Below are 20,599 nucleotides of genomic sequence, written 5' to 3' on the forward strand. Positions count from 1 at the left end.
TGCTATTGCGGCCCTGGGAGGACTGGTTGACACCCACCCGCGCTAGGGAGGGGTGTCTGGCTTCCTCAGTCTCCTGATTCAAATGCGTGTCTCTCCTGGAGACACGCCCACAGATGCACCCGGAAATCGTGTTGTGTAAGCGATCTGGGCATCCCTTAGCCCAGTCAACTTGACACCTAAAGCCAGCCTCACAACCACGGACTGGTGTTGGCTGAACTATCTGTGGAGGGGAAGGGACAGGTGCGATTGTGTAGCTTCTTTGGGCTGGATTTGCAAAGGTGGGGGGTGCCTGCCTCCCACCCCCAGGACGTGCAACCAGCAGGGCAGTGATGCGCAGGGCTCTCCGGGAGCAACTGAATGTTAGCAGACCTGAGCTGTGGGGTCAGCCATCCCTCCGCACACAGGTCCTACTTCATTTCAGGGAGCCAGTGGGTTTCCCTTCCTGTACTGTGCACACCAGCTCATGCCCCCGCTGGCCTCTGAGCTCCAAGAAAGCAAGGACCCAGTTTGACTCATGTGCCCTTAACAATACCAAACTCGGGATCTGATACAGAGTGGCTTCTCAATAAATATCCTTTAAATAAATGAGTCCCATTGTCAGCGTCCTAGCCCTGAGTTCTGTACAGAGAATGACTCGTGCTCTGCAGGCTTTCTGGGGCTTCTCTCTTAGGAGAGATTTCAGCCAAATCCTTGACTTTTACCTGAGGTTCTGCCTGGACATGATTATGTTGCTGCCATGTCACCCTGGAATGTTTCTATGCTACTTTTTTTAAGTTGAAAAATTAATATTTGCACGTGGTTAAAAAAAAAAAAGCCAAACAACAGGATAAACCATGAAAAGTGTCTTTTTCCCAGGCCAGGCATCTGGTGCTCTCTCTCCAGGGAGAGATACTAACTTCTTGGGCACACTTCTGTAACTTTTATAGAACTGTAAACCCACACATGTACATCTTCGTAGGGTCATATTTATAGATATGCACATGTGTCTAATACGATCGAGTGCACAGTATATAACTTGTTTGCAATTTGCTTTTGTCTTTCAAAACATATCTTGAATATTTTCCACATTGCCACACGTCTATTGACTTCATTGCTTTTTTTTTTCAAAAGAATTAAAGTCATACTTGCATATGATTTAAGTATAAACCATACATAAGGGTTTATAATAGAAGGGAATCTGTCTCAAGTCCTGACCTCTGGCCCCCGCCCCCTTAAAGGCAACCTCTTTTTTTAAAAAAATTTTTGGGAGATAATCAGGTTTATTTATTTATTTTAATGGAGGTACTGAGGATTGAACCCAGGACCGCGTGCATGCTAAGCACACACTACCACTGAGCTATACCCTCCCCGAAGGCAACCTCTTTGTGTGTGTGTGTGGTGTGTGTGTGGTGTGTGTGTGTAAAGGGGGGTTAATTAGGTTTATTTGTTTGTTTGTTTGTTTCTCAGTGGAGGCACTGGGGACTTAACCTTCCCACTTAAAGGCAACCTCTTAGAGTTGTGTCTTCTTTAGATTTTCTGCTGAGCAGCACCATATTGTAAACAACAGGTTTGTACTTCTGTTTCTTAATTTATTGACTTAAAATATTGTCTGTTGATATTCTGCTATGATAGATGATAATCTACCCCACCAATAAACTGATGTCTCTATTGATCAATTCTAGACATTATCTATTAATTTTCTACTAAGATAGGTGAGCATTTAGCACGTACTTCACTCCCTCTTCCCAATAGTCTTCCATCTCTATTTACAATCCCCCCTCTGGTCACCTCTGCAGCCTCAAACACCAAACTTAACTCTGTTTCTTCACTCAAACAATATACTTAACTCTCTCTTAACTCAAATACCACACTGAACTCTATTTCTCTTTGCATCAACCAAAGGAAGCATCTTCTGACTTTGAAATATATGAGCAAACCTCTCCTCTCCCCTTCTACCATCTCCCCCACAATGACTTACCCCTTTTTCAGTCTCTCATCTCCCCCTTTATCTGGCCATTGTCAAGGTGGGTGATGTTTTCATTCTGTTCTGTAATCACAATGAAGTCTTCTGCGATTTGCTGGTAAACGCGGGTCATGTGTTGATTAGAACTCTTTCAACAGCAAGCGATGGAAAGGTCAACCCAAAGCAAATGAAACAGGAAAAGAAACGTACTCACAAAGCAGCAAAGCATAGAGGGAAAGGCAGCCTTGTGCAAAGCTTCTTTTAAAAGTGTTATCAGCACCCAGTTTCTCTCTCTCCATCTCTTAAATTCTCCCCCGTCAAGGAAGCAAGATGTTGGCAGCTGCTCCAGACCTCATTTTCTCAAGTTCAAATCCAGTAAATCCAGTGGAAAGAAGAGAAAGTTTCTTCACAGTCAAACCTTAAGATTCATTCTGATTGGTACACCGTGTTCTCATGCGCATTGCTGAGCCCACTGCTGTGACTGGGGGGCTTCAGGTATGCTGTTTATCTAACCCCCATCTCTGGAGCCAGGCCTGGAGCTCCACCCAAGGCACAGAAGGGGTTCCCCAAAAGGAACTCAGGGTGCTGTTACCAAAAGAAAGGGGAAATGGCTGCTGAGCACCGATAGTGACATGTTCCCACCCTGGACCACAGACTCTAATGTCTTCAGGGTTCCATTTGCATGAAATTGTGAACTGATTCAGTGCAGCATACAGAGAGTGGCGCTTCTGTGATCTAACAGCGGTGCCATAAACCTTTAATGTTGTTAGCCAAACAAAATACATCTGGAGGCCTCATTGCTTGAGAGCCACCGGTAATCAACTACTGGTCTGTATGTTAATTCTGAGAGTTGAAAAAAATGCCAATAGCTATGTAAACAGTTTTTATGGTAAAGTGAATTAACATTTTCAGATTGTCTAGAATCCCTGTCATGACTTCTGCCGCACTCAGACAGAAGGTTCCTGGTATCTAGTTGCAGAAATTCTCCCCCTTCCCTGTCCTCCATCACTCCGAATCCAGCTGCACTGTAGTTGACCACATCCTGGCACCAGACTTTGAAGGGCAGACATCACTGATTTTCCTCACACCCACCCCTCCCCGGCTGTCCCTCATTCTTCTGGGCGAGGAATTTTCTTTTGTTTTCCTTGGTGGTTGTCATTGGTGTTGCACTTCTTAAATGTCTTGTGATGTCTTATGATTTGTATTCTTACAAGAGAGGGGTTTGAAATGATGGGGAGCTCTGTGAAAACTGGTGGAATTTGTCAACTGACTAGTTCACTTTAAGTGAACAGGCAGAGTGATTTCTGCTATTATGTTGGGTCCCAAATAAAGAACAAGAGGGTCTTTACTCTTGGATATCCACATCCACAATAGCTACACTTACTAGTTCGTTAGTTCGTTAAACAGTTTAGATCAGAACTGATTAGACACCTCATCCAATAGTTTAGATAAGCTTAAATAAGACTCTGACCCCCACCTTAGTTTTTATTTTTGATTCATTTCTTTATTTATTCATTTTATTTATCTAAGCATTCATTCACTTACTTATTCATTTTATTTATTCATGTATTTGTTTTGTAGCCTGTCTGCAGGTAGAGGAGGGTATAGGAAACTTTTGACTTCCATATTCAGACCTTTTATCCCACATTTTCAGACCTACTCTTAATTTCCATTGTACCTGCTGTCCAAGCTAAGAGCTTCCATGAGGTTCCATTCAATAGGCCGGCTTTCTGGTTTGTTTCATTAATCGTTAATATTTCATCTGCTTTTTGTTATACAGGAATTTGTTGAGTTTTCTTATATGTTATTGGCCTCCTCCCTATTCCGTTTAGTGTTGTGAATTTAAGCCTTTAAAAGAATTCCTTTACTATTATTTTTTGACTCTTTTTTTTTCATTGAAATATAGTTGACTTAAAATGTTGTGTTAGTTTCTGGTGTACAGCATAGTGATTCAGTTATAAAGATACATTTTCTTTTTCATTTTTTTATTATAGGTTATTATAAGTTATTGAACATAGTTCCCTGTGCTATACTGTAGGACCTTATTGTTTATCTGCTTTATATACAGCAATTTGTATCTGCTAACCCCAAATTCCTAATTTATCCTTCCTCCCACTTTCCTCTTTGGTAACTATAAGTTTGTTTACTGTGTCTGTGAGTCTGTTTCTGTTTTGTAAATAAGTTCATTTGTGTCTTTTTTAGATTCCACATATCATATTTTTCTCTGTCTCACTTACTTACTCAGTATAATTTCTAGGGCCATCCATGTTGCTGCAAATGGCATTACTTCACTATTTTTTATGGCTGAGTAGTACGTTACTACTTACACAGGTGACCATATAAATACATGAGCTCAATTAGCACACCATAGTAAACCAGAAGGCTCTACCTCCTTCTTTGAATAGCTGCATGGTAGTCAATTATATGGCTGTTTTCTCATATATTTACTCTCTACTGATTAACATTTAAGTTTGAGATTACAAACACTGATGCCATGAGCATTCTTGGACATGCCTCTAGACAGATGTATATCTGTAGAATAAATTCCTAGGAGTAGAGCTCTGGACTAAAGGTTATTGGGAAGTTCCTGTGTGGAGTGTGTGTGTGTGTTTGGAAAGTGATACTGTATAGTAATTAAAAGCATGAACTCTGGGGCCAGGCTACCTGGGCTCATAATCCCGGTTCTCTTCCTTAGCAATGCTGTGACCTTGGGCAAGTTACTTAAGTTTCTGTGTCTTGTTTTTCGAATGGGTAAAAACGAGGATGGATAATATCACCTTTCTCCTAGGGTGGTGAGGATTAACTCAAATAATTTGCTGAGTTTCATGTTGGATAATAAACACTCAATAGCCATTAGTGGTTAATGTTGTTTCTGTAGGTCAGGCTTAGCGACCACACTAGAAAAAATAAGCCATTGTTCTCGGTGGGCTGGAACTGCACTCCTAGGCGTGCTCGTTGGGGGAGGTCCGGTGGTCCCCACAGCAGGGCTACAAGTTCAGGACCAAAGAGAGAGAGACAGTAAACCTTAGGGAGGGGCTTGGAAGCTCCCTTGTAAGCCTCTCTAGTTCTGTGTGGTGCTTGGCACATAGTTGAATAAATGAACAAAACCAGGTTTAAGAATGCGTTTTTCTTCTCTGAAATTCCTCCTCTTATCTTCAATAAAGTATTGTTAACCATTACAGTCTAGCTTTTTTCTTCTTTTTTTTTAATATAAGAAATTGAACCCAGGACCTTGTGCGTGCTAAGCATGCACTCTACCACTAAGTTATAACCCCTCTCCCTATTACAACCTAGCTTTGCTTGTAAACTGCTTGGGAGAGAGGGTACCAAGGGGGCAGAGCTTGTGAGGGAAGCATCATGGGTCATCCTGCCCGAGGGCGTGGTAGCAGCCACTGTGGAGGAAACACAAAATGTAGTTCCTAGGGCTCCCCAGGAATACTTGGTGGGGGATCCTGGATGGACTTCCTGCTTCCATGGGAAGGGGACTGGCACTGCTTTCCTTGGGGTGTTAAAAGGGGAATGGTCTCTCCAGACTGGGAAGTCTACTATGTCTGGGTTAGGTCAGGGACTGCTACATGGTAACCTTTAAATAAATGACAGATTTTTATATTTTATTTCTAAATATTGGGAAAGACTAAACATAAAGTTCCTTTGATGCCGTATCCAGTCTTCCTCACACCATGTCTGACTTCCAATACAATGGAGACTGCTGCTTACTGAGGACAATGCTCCCAGGACAGCTGCTGTGTTGGTAAGATGACTGTCAGGTTGCAGGGGACCCAAAGACCAGATAGGGTAGCAGGAGTCTTGAGCTTTCAACCAGCCCTTCTCATAACCCTGCATTAGTACTTTGACATTTCAAAGAATTGGTTTCTGTCTCCATAACATGGGGATTAATGCTATAATATCTACCACCTGTCTGAGCTTAAGAGCACATCTTGACATTATATTAAAAGAAAGAGCAAACAAATAATTTAGAATGGGCAATATACCCTGAAATCTTGACCTGAAAGTCACTATTAATGGGAAAACCATTACAGTATTATATTTCTCTAACATTCCTAGCAGATGCTTGGCTAAGGAAAAAGAAATCTCGATTTTGAGCATTGTCTTATAATGCGGTTATAATTTATTATTACTATTATTATTATTATATTTCACCTTTCACATATTAATGTGTTGAAAACTAGAAGGTTTATGTTCAAAAGGAGGATATTTTCCAAAATTAAGTAATATACACAGTAGGTGGACAGAAAACACATTCACACATACATAATATTTGTGCTCATTTTGGCTCGTTTGTAATTTTTGGTGTTGTTGAAAATTAATCAAGGACATGGCATGCATGGTAAAAAAGCTATTTAACAAAGACTTATTTATAGCTACCAGAGAGTCAATATGGATCCCCAAACCAGGAAGTTTGTTTGGGGGAAGAGTCAGGAAAGGTCGAGAAAAGTCCTTATGACATTGCAACATCAGACCCAAACATGGATCTCTCCAGATAAAAGGTTCAAGTTTACCTCCTATTTTAATAATGAAATAGCTGCAGAGTTGAGGACCCTCGTAGGGGTGGTCTTCATTTGTGATGGATAAGTGGGTGGTTTCTGTTTTGTTTGGGGGAATAAATATTTGAAGGGGGAAACCAAAGAGGGTTATGCTGCTGTTATGAGGTTATTGATACACAGGCTGATGCTGTTACGGTGGATGCTATCAGGCTACATTATCTTTATGCCTCCCAGGTAATCTGAAGCAACTGTCTATTGACTTGGCGCTACCTTACACTGAAGCGTCTGCCCTGCCTGGGGAGTGTAACCCAAGCCAATCGCATGCCTCACAGACAGCTTTCTTCAGCCACTGACAGCATCAAGGAAGGGAGAGCGTGAAATCACCTGGGATGGATGCTTCCGAAGAGGGGTTGGCTGCCGAGTGACTCTCATGGAGGGTGGCCTTGCCATCTCCTGATCTTCTGTTGAGGGGCAACCACTTGAAAGTCCTCTTCAGGCGAGGAAACTGTTACTCTAAGGAAACTAGAGGTGATCTCAATCCTTGGGAAATTTTGTTTCCCCCTTTGAACTTCGCAATGCTTCGCTGCAGGTCATGTCCACGTGGAAGGCAAGGCTGGCTGAACGACTGAAGTCTTCATCTGGAAGGATGCACCCATTCCCGTGCTCGGCTCTGCTCGCATGTTTTGGGAACACCAGGGAGAATGTGCCTTTTGATCAGCCCAGTGCAGCCGGTACTCATCCCGCCGTCTGCGTTCAGCCCATGGCCAATGCGGGAGGGGAAGAAGGAACTCCAGAGAAAAGGCAACCTTCCTGCACCTGTTCAGAGAGAAATGGTGGTGCTAATCAGAATTCAAGTAACCACACTGCCGTTCAGCCTGCTGAGACCCCTGAGGATTTGCCTGGGTCTCCAGAGGGTGGCTCAGACTGTGAAGCAGTTACTTTTCAGACTTCTATTCCCAGACCATCAATTATTGAAATGCCCACGGTGAGTGTTCCCAGTGTTATCATAGAAGGGAGGAAGGTTGTGATCAGTTGGTGAATGCCTTCAGGAAACAGACCCGTTTAATATTATTAGGGAATAAGACTTTGGGGAAACTCTTACTAGTGTTTTGTAAAGCCTTTAAAATTCTCATAAGATTCTGAAAGGCAGTGGAGGGAGGTGATGACTATAAAACTGACCTTTAACTGCCCATGGTTCTCCCGAGCAAACAGTGTCCAGAGAAATAGAGTCTGGAAAAGCATTTAAAATTTTTTACTAGTTGGTGAATTTGTTTCTAGGAAGACCCACAATATGAAAGGTTTGATTATAGCATTCAAGACATTGTTTCTACTTAAAATGAATTACATGACATCAAAGCGGTCTTGGGGAAAATTTGGAAGTCATGATCACTATATGCATAGCACTAAACAAATGAAATGACCTATAAACCTCCTCACAATAAGGATGTTTCTTTGTTTTTTTGAGATTTAAAGGCAGGAGAAGGGAGCTTTGAAAAAACTGGTACTGCTTCTCTGAAAAGGCAGCATCTTGAATTATTTATTTATCTACTTTCTTGTTTTTGGCATTATGGAATTTTAATTGTTGAATATTTTGATTGGATTGGGCTACAGATCACTTCCAAGTTCCTGGTAATCCTGGTAATCCCAGTTTGAGGAGGCAGTGTAGAGGCAGGGTTTCTCAAATAGTGTTTTCCAAAGATGCTCCTTGGGCATTCTGGAGTTGTATTCCTGGCCATTTAGCTTAAGATCAGATTGAAAAAACCAAAAAGTCTTTGGGGATCCATTACAAAGATATCCTGAGTTTTAAAAATCTTTTTTTCTGTCTAGTTTAACACATCAGTGCTTTGGTTTTTTGTTTGTTTGTTTGTTTTTTGTCTGACTTGCTGATTTGAACCCAAGGAGTCTCATTAAGCAATGAAAACCACCAAACAGTGAAGATAAGGTTAAAACATGATTTTAAAAATAATTTCACTTGACATTCTACAGGCTGATACTAAATGATTGAGGCTTAGCTCTCCTGTCCACATCCTTCTATTCTGAGATTGGACAGAGGATTTCACCAAGCCCTCTGTTACAGCAAGAACTATAATTGAAAAAAAAGTTGCTAGAAACACTAAATCAAAATCCAAAACAAACAAACAGAACCCCAAATATTTTTTGTTCAATGTTCAATTTATACCCACATCTAGAGTAAGATATTTTTAGTAGTACTGTAGTTAGCTGACGTCATGGCCAAGATTATATCTGTCAAATGTTCAAGGAACTAATGATGCACTATTTTAAGTGCAAGACTTTCTTTAGGGTAGAAATTCCAGCAACCCAGTACTCACCCTATGTTGCTGAACACAGCAGCAAGTACAAAGGTTGATTTGATTTCATCTTTCTGTTTTAGTGGTATATGTGACGCAAGAGTTCTAGGTAAATAAGTGTATTCAAATACAACCAGTTAAACACAGCAGGGTAACATTCACATTTATTGTCCACTCAGTATCAGCAAAGCCAAGGACAGACCACATAGGTGAGGCAAGCCTTATGATGGAGCAGCCCTAATGCAAGACTGAATGTAAATGTCGCAAAGAGAGACACACATAAGGCAGTTCAAACGTTAGAGGGTCTGGAAAGGTACATTTCAGGGGAGGTGGAATTTGCAGCTGGTTTAAGAGGAGGATTAGGATAGGCAGAGATGAAGGGGAGGACCTTGCAATAAAAGGAAACTGTACAAACAAAACTTTGACTGCATGAGGAGGTAGAGTAGGGACAGGAATATCAGGTTGGATGAGTTGGAGAGATATCTGGGATGGTGAATTAAGGCCAACAGTGGGATGTCTTGGCTGCTGTGGTGAGAAGTTAATTTAATAGGTAGTGGCGAAGCTTTGAGAATTTTGAGCAAAGGAATGTCATGGTTAGGATTTCATTCTGGGAAGATAAACAAGTGGAGCTATGTAGGATGAATCACTGTTGGGAAGACTGGAGTGGAGAGGCCACCATAATAATCCCAGCCTGAGGACAGGCATAGAAGGAACAGCAGGGTGGCGAGGTGGAGGGGGCCAAGAAGAAAGGACCCCAAGGGGTAGCAAATGCAGCAGTGGATTCTGGGCTCCAAACTGAGTAGGGAGGAAAGCAAGACCAAACTGGGAGTGATGCAATGGAAACATGGCAAAATCAGGTTGCCAGGATGTAGGAGAAGAGTGGGTCCTGAGGGCATCTATTCCCAAACTGGAGGAGCTAACATTTACAGAGCACTTGCTGCCTGCCAGCCATTCTTCTAAGTACTTCCCACAGAATATCCCATCGTTGCATGGTCACAGCGAGGGACATGTTCTTATGACTCCATTTTACAGATGAGGTCATTGACACTTAGAGAGGGTAAGACACTTCCCCAAGGTCATAGATGGAGGGTGTTGTAGACCCAGGAATGGAGCCCAGTTCTGTTTGATTCTGAAGTCCATCCTCTGAATTACAGCCTGTTTCTACTGCTGATTATTATTATTTGTGTGGTGCTTCAGGATTTATGATCAAATGTTCATGTATGATCTCACCTGATAAGCAACTAATTAAATTTTGTGTATGTAAATATACGCATCTATTTATATGTAAATGTATCTGTGTGTATAAAATTTTTATTTTCTTTTTATTAATTTGTTTAACATTGTTTTATCTTAGTTTCATGGTGTATAACACCATAGAAAGGGCCACTTTCCACTTTGCATCCTGCTGATGACAAGGCTTTGTGGATGACAGTGTGGGGCTGCTTTGAGATCTTCTGATTAAAAGTGCCATAGGACTGCCCAGAGTTTTCATTACCTAGTAATTTTGTAGTGACATATTTCCCTTCAGCAGATGATCGATGAGCTTCTTTTATTACAATCTTGCCTGGAGGCAAAAATATTTCCCTTTCAGATGCACTGATCCTCATCATTTAAGCTGTCTTGGTATAGGCAACAGATACTTCTTCTTCTTCTTTTTTTTTTTTTTAGAGCTCAGCCTCAGGACATAGCTATAGCTAAGAAATGAGTCCCTCTGTCTTCAGTTTCCTGGGGTTCAGACAAGATGTTGAATCATTTAACTCTGAAACAACATCTAGTCTGAGCGGAAAAGCTCCAGATAGGGAGGTCAAGTGAAGTAATTAAAAAGGGAAAGGTTTTCATTCATGTAAATTAGATGTGAGCATGTCTGTACTTATGAAGTGATACCAATTAGTCTTCAACATTTTTGTGGTCATCTCTTCCCTGATCTAGGACTGAGACCAAGGTGATAACAACCCTAAAATTCGGATACGTCTTATAATTGCTGCTATCTTCTGATTATATTTTATTCTTTCTTAGGCGTCTTGCAATGGAAAAGTCTTATCATTGGTGGGATCATAGAGTCAATGAAATACAGCAGTGAGCTGTTGATTTTTTTTAGCCAGGTGTTACTGTGTTCTTACTCTGCGTGAGGACAGCTCTATTTCTGGAGAAACAAAGATGGTTTAAGACACAGTCCTTGAAGGTGCTTACATTCTAGTGGGAGATACAGTGGGGTAATCGGGCAGTGTCAGTGCAGTGGGAGAAGGCCCATGGGCCACACTAGACACCGTAGGAGCACGTGGAAGAGGTTCCCATCTTAGCCTTGGGAAGACGAGGAGGCTGGAATATGTGGAAGAGAAGGGTTTCTGCTTTATCCTTTTCTAATTACACATCAGACCCTACAAGGCACACTCCCTGGTTGAATGGTGTGGTTTTCTCCTCTCTCCCTTTCCTCTAACAAAGCTGGCAGTGTGAGAAATGCACAGTCCCCACACCTAAGGGGGACCAAGGGCTTCAGAGCAGTTTGGTAGTTTCAGGACGTCTTTCTCTAGCAGTGGCAAATTTTCATCTAGATCTTAATCCGACCAAGTAGCCAGCCTGACACAGAAATAGGAAGTAATTGTGGCTCGAGAAATCTTTCCTGAGTATTTTAACTAAAAGTAGGTTTTACAGAAATAGGAATAAATCTCACTTGATCATGGTATCATCCTTTTAATATGCTATGGAATTCTATTTGCTAGTATTTCGTTGAAGGTTTTTGCATCAGTAGCCATCAGGGATACTGGTCTCTAGCTTTCTTGTGTCTTTGTCTGACTTGGATATAGGGGTAATGCTGGCTTCATAGAATGAGTTAGGAAGTGTTCTTCTCTCCTCAATTTTTTTGGAAGCTTTTGAGAAAGACTTGTGTTAATTCTTTACATGTTTGGTGAAATTCACCAGTGAAGCCATCTGGCCCAAGGCTTTTCTTTGTTGGGTGGTTTTTGGTTTCTGATTCAATCTCCTTACTAGTAATAGATCTATTTAGATTTTCTATTTCTTCATGATTCAGTCCTGGTGAAGAGGAGCCACTTTGATAGTGTCTCTTAAGTATGGTGATTACAACCATGATTACTGCTTGTTGAGCACTACTAACAGGCTAAGCATGGTGCTAAATGCTTTACACAGAGTAGCTCGTTTGTTCCTTCTAATCCATTTACAATGTTAGTCCCTGATAATCCCAATCAATCCTCTTCTCAAAACCCACCAATGGCTCCCTAGTTTGCTCAGAGTAAAAATCAAGTCTTCCCAGTGGCCCATTGGTCCTATACAAAGTATCTCCCATTACCTCTCCGAACTTACCTCCTACTGGTCTTACTGATGGGGAAACTAGACTCAGTGGAGTTAAGCATCTGATCCATTTCCACTCTAAGGGTAACCCTTCCAGCATGCCAGGAAGCTTATTTCAACTGGCCAAAGCATGAATTTCTTGGGCAGTACAGAAGGCATCTATCCACAGCTGGATAACTGTTCATTCTGTTCTCTTTGTCTAGGCTCCATGCTCATCCTTCTTGGCACAGTCTTTGTTAAGAGCTAGGATAGTTCAGTTAATTGGGTTTCAGCTTCCTTGGTTAGAATCAGATTCCAGCTATACTCTCTTGAAGCTACATCAAGGCCATGTTCACTGGAATCTGGTGTTGAAGAGACTCTTAGACACCTACTCACAGAAAAATTCTTGGAGGTATTCACTTCTATAGGCAATTGATCTCATTCAACAAACTGATTTTTGTTTTCAACATCTTGAAGTTGCATTGAAGTTAAGCCTTGGGAACCATCTGTAGAGGGCAGTGCTGCTGAGAAGCATCTTGTAAACTTGTGTATAAACATCTATCACCCCCTCATTCATCACATCCTTAGCTTTGCATCCTCTTTATTTAAGCATTACTGGGGGCAACTCTGTTTGGCTGCATTTCCGCTTTCTAGTACAAACCAGTATTCCTGCATTTCTCTAGAATGAACTCTTCCTTCCTTTTCCTATGGGCCCTAATAGAATAGAACAGAATTCTAGGCTACAAAACAAATGCCCTATTAAGGAAGTTCTTTGCTAGACAGATGATTTGACATAAAAACAATTCTAATAGAAAGCAACTTATAGGTCCATGCAACAAATATAAGTTTTCTGGTTCCTTTTCAAGCTCTTAAGCAAAATCACAAACAGATGACCACCCCTCCCCCCATGCCTAAAAGGAGGCTATCTTGGTGAGCTGATGGGAATACCATCCCATTCCTTTACAGCCTTGATACTTTCTTATGCTAGGTTTCTCCTTTCAAAAGATGTTAAGTATAGTGGCATGATAGTGCATGATACACCAGTGTACTCAGACAGGAATTTTCCAGTCCAGATATTCAGTTGCATCTCAACTGGAAAAGAGAGAGATAGCTTCTTGGATTCTCTTTGAATGAAGTAAAACAAACAGTCCTCATAAAACCGTGAAAATTTACATTGTACAGCTTTGACTATTGAGACCATCCATAAAAGTCTACAGGGAAAGCAAAAATGCAAGACTCTCAGACAATTTAGAGCTGAGGACCATACAGATTCCAAACTAAGAAATAAAAGTTGAGTGTATAATTACATTAGATTTCACAGAATTGTTTTCAAGTGAGGTTACTCCCGCATTTACAATTCCGATAAGCATAATAAATATCTTCTGAGTAGGTGCTGATGTATTGGAGACAGAGGGGTAGAGAAGGAAGAAGTCAGCCCATTTTGGAGCAGCACCTGTTTCTAGCTCATCAGAGAGAATTTGGCAACCTGTCCATGACCTACTTGATCCTTTGCCCTCATTTCTTCATTTTCACAGGTGGTTAATAAAAGTGTAAGATTTACTCTGTTCATAGGCAATGGCCTGGAGTGTTTAGCCAAAGAGCCACCGAGGAGATTCCAGTTGTTTGACAAGACCCATTTTCCCAGAACAACTGCTGCTGTAGAGTTGGGATTTTCACCCTCTTGATTATATAACATGCAGTCGTACTTCAGTTTAAAAAAACCCTGCTGTTCCACTCACTGGGTACACTGGAACTTTGAACATTTCTTACGTACCAGGAACCACAGGGACCAGTTGCCTGAATGTGCTTTATTGATCATGGGAAGATAGAGGGTTTTCCCAGCTAAAGACATGTGTTAACTTGATCCGAACTGCCTTTCTTCTTGCCCTCATAGCTCCTCCTTTCCAAGGAAAATAGATCTCTTCACATTAACACTTTTTCCAATATGAGGTTGACACATTTGGTTTTATAATTCTGCACCAGGGGAGGTGAGAATTTGGAAATTTGAGGCAATTAGAGGAAGAGGGGTTCTCTGCAAAGGGTGTGTGACCTGCTGTGGGAAGTGTTTATGAATTTGTCATGAGAAGCTGGTTTGTGGATCTCCCACATTCAGTTAAATGGAAAATGACAACCCAAGCAGCTATTAGGGCCTAAATACATAGGCATGATTTGGCTATCCACACAAAAAGAGAAATTTCCCCTCAAAGGGGCCACCTGCATGAGGAGAGTCATTTTCTGTCACTTAAAACATCAAATTTAAAAAAAGATGTGTCTCACATTATTTATTGCTAATGACTGTACTGCAATCTGCAAATAATAAACTGACCTTTAAAACTTATATACCTTGTTTTTATATAAAACAATGTAAATCAACACATAAATTTATAAAAAGTTCAAGGGTGATATATGTATCATATATCTACACACACACATATATACACACACACACTTGTAATTAGAGCTAACTTAAAGTTTTCTCTCTTAAAAAATCATTCATATATGGTTAAGTATTCACCAAAGACACCAAGAATTCACAATGCAGATAGTCTCTTGAATAAATGGTGCTGGGATAACTGAATATTTATAAGCTAAAGAATGAAATTGGACCCTTGTCTTACACCAAACACAAAAATCAACCCAAAATGGATTAAAGACTTAAATGTAAGCCCTGAAACCTTAAATCCCCTAGAGAAAAACAGGGGAAAAACTCCTTGACATGCGTCTTGGTGATGAGTTTTTGCATTTGACATCAAAAGCACAGGCAACAGAAGCAAAAATGAACAAGTGGAATTACGTCAAACCAAAAAGCTTATGCACAGCAAAGAAAACAATCAACAAAAGTTAAAAGGCAGCCTACATATTGGGAGAAAATATTTGCAAATCATATATCTGATAAGGGGCAAATATCCAAAATATATAAGGAACTCATACAATTCAGTAGTTAAAAAAAAAAAGAAAGAAAGAAACCCACAAATAACCCAACTAAAAGATGGGTAAAGGCCCTGTATAGACATTTCACCAAAGAAGACACACAAATGAACAATGAGTTTGTGAAAAGATGCTTCATATCACAAATCATCAAGGAAATGTGAACCAAAACCACAGTGAGATATCACTTCACATCTGTTAGGAAAGCTATTATCAAGAAGCCAAAAGAAAAGTATTGGCAAGGATGTGGAGAAAAGAGAACCCTTATACATTGTTGGTGGGAATGTAAACTGGTGCAGTCATTATGGGAAACAGAATGGTGGTTCTCAAAAAATTAAAAGTAGAACTACCATATGACCCAGAAATTCCACTTCTGGGTATATATCCAAAGGAAATAAAACCACTATCTTGAGGAGATATCTGCACTCCCATGATCACAGTGGTGTTATTCACAGTAGCCAAGACATGGAAACTGCCTAAGTAACTGTCAAAGAATAAATGGATAAAAATAATGTCACATAGACACACGCACACTGGAATATTATTCAGCCCTAAAAAGAAGGAAATCCTGTCATTTGTGACAACATGGATAAAGTGCATTATGTACTTATACTAAGTGAGATAAACCAGACCCAGAAAGACAAATACTGCATGATCTCACTTATGAATGGAACCTAAAAAAGTTGAGCTCATAGTAACAGAGTGATTGTTGTCAGGGCTTGTAGGTAGTGGGGGAACAGGGGAGATGTTGATCCAAGGGTACATTCAGTTATAAAATGAATAAGTTCTAGATACCCAATGTACACCATGGTGACTACAGTTAATAATAACATACTGTATACTTGAAATTTGCTAGAAGCGTAGATCTCAAGAGTTCTTAACACACACACACACGAGAGATAACTACATAAGATGTTAATTAGCTAATTGTGGTAATCACTTCACAGTGTATACATATATCAACACATCAGGTTGTATACCTGAAATATACACAACTTTTCTTTGTCAATCACTCCTCAGTAAGGCTAGAACAAAATCACTCTCACTCATTTCTTTCTGGTGTACTAACTCAAGGGAGGCAGAAAGGAGGCATTAGAGCTGGGGAGTTGCTGGCCATCAGGAAGTTCTGGCCACCTTCTGATTGTGAATGATGGGTGTGAGAAAAATCATACACAGAGAGGCCAAATAAAAGGTGAGATCTTGTCTAAGGAGGCTCTTGAAAGGGAGCATCTATGCATACAGCCTTAACCAGTAGTATTTGCTTTCTTATCTGGGAATTGGGTTCCTTTTTGGCTTGGCTGGATGTTTCAGGAGAGACACACACAGGAAGCAGTAGGAAGGAAGAAGAGCAATTGAAGAGACTCTCCCAGATGGCTCTCAATCCTGGCCTTTCCCGAGGATTCCAGGATCCCTGTCTCTGGACTGAGTTTCTGCCAGGACACATGTAACCTGGATATATAATACTTGAGTCTCTGTAGGGAGAAGCCACTTGGTGCAGTGATGTTGCAAGCTGCCTTGGGTTATTCTGACCATTCAAAACTGCCCAGTAAACACTGGTAGCCTCCAACAATTAGAGGCACCTGGGGGCTGCATGTCTGCTCACCCACAACTCTCTCCCTGGTGTTGTGTTTCAATAAAGAAAGTCTCATGTGAATTCTGCCACAGGTACAAACATTTGTTGGCAAGTGGGCACAAAAATAGGCATCTTCCCTGATTCTGAATGCTGGAAGAGGTTTCCTGACTCTTGTCCTTTTACAGAGAAGCCCTTGGCATGAATAGAATGATATACAGGAAGGTGATAATATTCTAATGGTAAACCCAGCAAGCTATGTAAGTCAATGGGGTGAAGAGCCCTTTGTCAGATGTGGGTTCAGGACCAAATGGAGTGTAAGAGCCAGGATGCGGTAAAGGAGCTTCCGAACTTGCCACTTTCTCATACTTCATTTTATAAAAGTGCTGGCCAGTCAAGGACTTTCAATACCATTCTTTTCACAACTGAAAAATGATTTCCAAAATCTGTTAGGCTAATTAACAAATCCTCTAGTTTGGATTTAGCTAGATTTGTTTGGAACATTTGCTGTGGTCATCTTGGAATGCAGACTCCTGATTAGGATCCTTCAAATACTAGCTAACCACCTCTGAGTGTAGCCTCTAAAACTTTCTTTGCTCTCAAGAAGCAAAGGAAAAATGCGCTGGAATTTTGCCTCAGGACATTGTTGGGTGAGGACGGGGTGCTATAGCCATCCTGTAAGCAGAAGAGAACACACTTGTAGCAGACAATCTAGAGATGGTGGAGCAGGTAGAAAGAACCTGGTTCCCTGAAGATACCATGGAACTACTTCAAGTGCAACTCACTGTCCATAGGTATAGATACTCAAAGTGTTTACATCGAAGTACTGAAAAATAATTACAGATGTTTTAACAAGGGTGATCCAGACCCAACTATCCCAGAGGGAAATTTCCAGGTGGTCTCACAGTCATCTCAAATTCAATGTGTACAAAGATGAACCAACTTGTCCCCCTAAATCTCCCCTCTACGTATCACTTAAGGTGATTTTAGCTGCAAGAAACAGAAAAACTTAAATTTAGACACTATGTAAATGTATTATCTCACTTAAAAACAAGCCCTGAGGTAGGGTGGCTTTGTAGTGGACTGATTCAGCAGTTCAGTGAAGCCATGGCGCATCTAGGTCTTCCATTTCTGCTTAGCCATCTGTGACCTTGGCTTCACCTATGAGTGTTTCCCTTGGTGGTTATGGAATGGCTACCAGTATGGGCTGGGTCACGTGCTTCCTTCCTGTCCCACTACCCACTGCACACTTTGGACAATTCTCCCCCCCTCAATGGTATTACTCTGTCCCCTTCTCTGCCACCATCCCTAATACCCAGTTCCAGGTTGGTACCTTCTCCTGGGCTCACCTGGCACTTGTGTGTTTACCTGAATTCAAGCACTTATTAAGCTGCACTGTATTTATTCATATGTCTGGCTTTCCCACTAGACTGTAAGGAGCTTGAGGGCAAAAGCTGTGTATCTTTTTTTCCTCTTTATCTATGATAGGAAGTGCCTAGAACAATGCTGGATATGTAGAAGATATTTAACAATGTTTATTGAATAGATTAAAGGATGAATCAATAAAATAAAAATCAAAATGGTACATGAGCCTTCATATAGTCTTAAAATTTCATCTTTGCTTCATATTTTCAGTATCTTTGTGATTCATTCTTGATTTTAGAAATGGATGGAAATAATTTAAGACCATGCCAGAGCGTAGGGGCCAAGAACATTTTTCCCTTTGACGGCTGAAGTGTTTATTACTCAGGTTTGAGACCAAAGAGCTGGAAAATTTTATTTTGCAGTGAACTCATCCAGAGGAAACACTTTTTTTTCAAGGGTCCTTCTAAACCATTTTCTGGACTCCTCAGGGAATTTCCCACATGTTGAAGAACTAACCTCTTCATGTTTCTGTTTTCCTATTTGCAAAATGAGGACACTGGGAGCTTTTATGATTCTAACACCATGTTGGAGAGAATGACTATTTATACAGAACTTTAAGAAATACAGGAGAAAATAGAGAATATTAATAACATAAATAATGATTCCATTAAAATGGAAGCCACAGAAAACAAAGAGATACCTTCACCCCATTACTCTCTGTGACTTTAATAGCACGTGGAGAAGTATATGGATCATTTTGTTCACATTAAGACCCTGAGCTGTATTAAAGACACTGCCAAGAATGGCTTAATTTCCCTACACCCCCCACCCCCCGCAATTCTGGATTTACAATGCTTTTGTCTGAAGGAAATTTTTTTCTGATTTGTAAAGAACTCAATATCTGAAAGATATTTTTAGTTAATCTAAGTATAAAGCATGTGATTTTGCACTTAATGGGTTAGTTTCTAAATCTGAGGTAAAAGCCAATAATGTACATATTATTGTCTAGTGAATGGCTGTTAATGGAGAGAACAAAATAATTCAATTTAATAAGGAACAGATCATTTCCAGTGAAATGGTCAGCTGGTTATTTCTTCTGTGCTTTTGGTAGTTTCTGTCAAGTCTCACTTTGGAGCTTTGAAGTTTTCATTTGTTCCTCAGTTCAACAAACTTTAATGGGGACCTAACACATGCTGTGTTAGCTGCTGGGTTCGCCACGAAGAACCAAGCACCCATTTTGCCTTGGTGTTGCTTGATGTTAGCTATGACAGGAGTCAGGCAAAAACAAAAACAAAAACACCCAAAAAACCAAACCAAACCAAAAAACAAAACAAAACAAAACAAAACAAAAACCCCAAACAAGAAACCATCTGCAAAATGAGGTCATCAATGCCAAAAATGGCATTTACATTTAGCTCATCCCTATGACTTATTGTCAAAAAGCATTTACATAATGTACACACACTCTTCTTTCCCATCCAGTTAAATTTCCATAAACCCTAACGATCGTGTGTCAGTTTCTCATAACCGCAATCTCAACTTTTCCCCATGTTACTGGCTCCTACCTCCCCATTTCCATGCTCTCCTTTATTGTTCTTACCTCCTTTCCCCCCAGCTCACACTTACATTTCAGCATTACTGCTGTCACTTGGGTCTCTATCTCTAGGATCACTCATTCATTCATTCATTCATTCATTCATTCTTTTATCTTTCAACTCTGCCAAGGACTTTGTCAGACCTGGAAATACAAAATGAATGAAAGTTTCTTCCTTCTCTTAAGGAGCTTGCCATCTTGCTGACAGAAACAGAACAGCGGTAAGAGCATGGGTGCCGTGATAGACATATGGGGTCCTGAGCAGGTGGGCAGTGAATCAACACTACACAAGACCTAGGTCTCAAAGCTAGATGGTATTCACCAGGTAAGCAAGACAGAGAAAGGTGTTCTTGTCAGCCGGTGGCCAAGAACCTGACTCCAATCGGCTTAAACAGGAAGGACATCTCTCATCTCACATAACTGGAGGTCCAGAGGTCGGAGCTGCTGAAAGAAGCATAGGGGACAGAATCTTGAAAAGACATTGTCCTCTGGTGGCACTTGCAGGCTCTCGGAGACCCTCTCACTGTTATAAGCCCAGCTGGCACCCTCACCCTGGTCATATTCCTCTATATAAAAGAAGACGACCAGATTATTTTTTCAATACAACTTTCATTAAAAAGTTAAGGGAAATGAAACTAATGTAGAGAGAGTAAAAGTGAATGTCTACAGTGCATAGATTCTCATTAGAAATCCATTTGCTGGCCATCTGTGTTCTGCTTCACTTTCAACTGAGCTGGGAATGCATGTCAGCAGCCCCAGCAGCCCAGCCCAGACTTGGAGCTTCAGGCAGGGCATCCCAGGTAGGCTGCGCACCTCCCCCACCGCCACCCCTCCACTCCTACGCCCTGAGATGTTCTTTGCTCTCTGGTGCTCTCTTGGAAGAAGACACTTTCCTAGCTAGCCCGTAAGGTATTTTCCTGGCTGTGGAAGCATGAGTGCAAGCCTGTCTCCTAAATGCCTCTTTGACTTTGGAACTTTGAAACAAGATCTTCTTATCCCAGGCTAGTTTTTAAATCCATGTTTGCTTGAGGTATTCGCTAGCCGGTTGTTATAGCCAATTCTTCACTTCAGTGTTTCTGTCCTTGTGCTTGTGTGGGGCAC

General features: G+C 40.9%; 1 protein-coding gene across 1 annotated transcript in view; it reads left to right on the forward strand.

Annotated features, from left to right (window-relative positions):
- The first annotated feature begins 7,039 nt into the window (after positions 1-7,039).
- The window catches only part of FAM107B (family with sequence similarity 107 member B), a 187,504-nt gene continuing 173,944 nt past the window's right edge, over positions 7,040-20,599 (forward strand). Inside the window, exon 1 of the mRNA XM_006211682.4 lies at positions 7,040-7,432. Within this exon, the coding sequence (XP_006211744.2) occupies positions 7,040-7,432 (393 nt within the window). The remainder of the gene's footprint in view (positions 7,433-20,599) is intronic.

This window comes from Vicugna pacos, chromosome 35, assembly GCF_048564905.1.
Source record: "Vicugna pacos chromosome 35, VicPac4, whole genome shotgun sequence".
In the NCBI taxonomy this organism is placed as follows: domain Eukaryota; kingdom Metazoa; phylum Chordata; class Mammalia; order Artiodactyla; family Camelidae; genus Vicugna; species Vicugna pacos.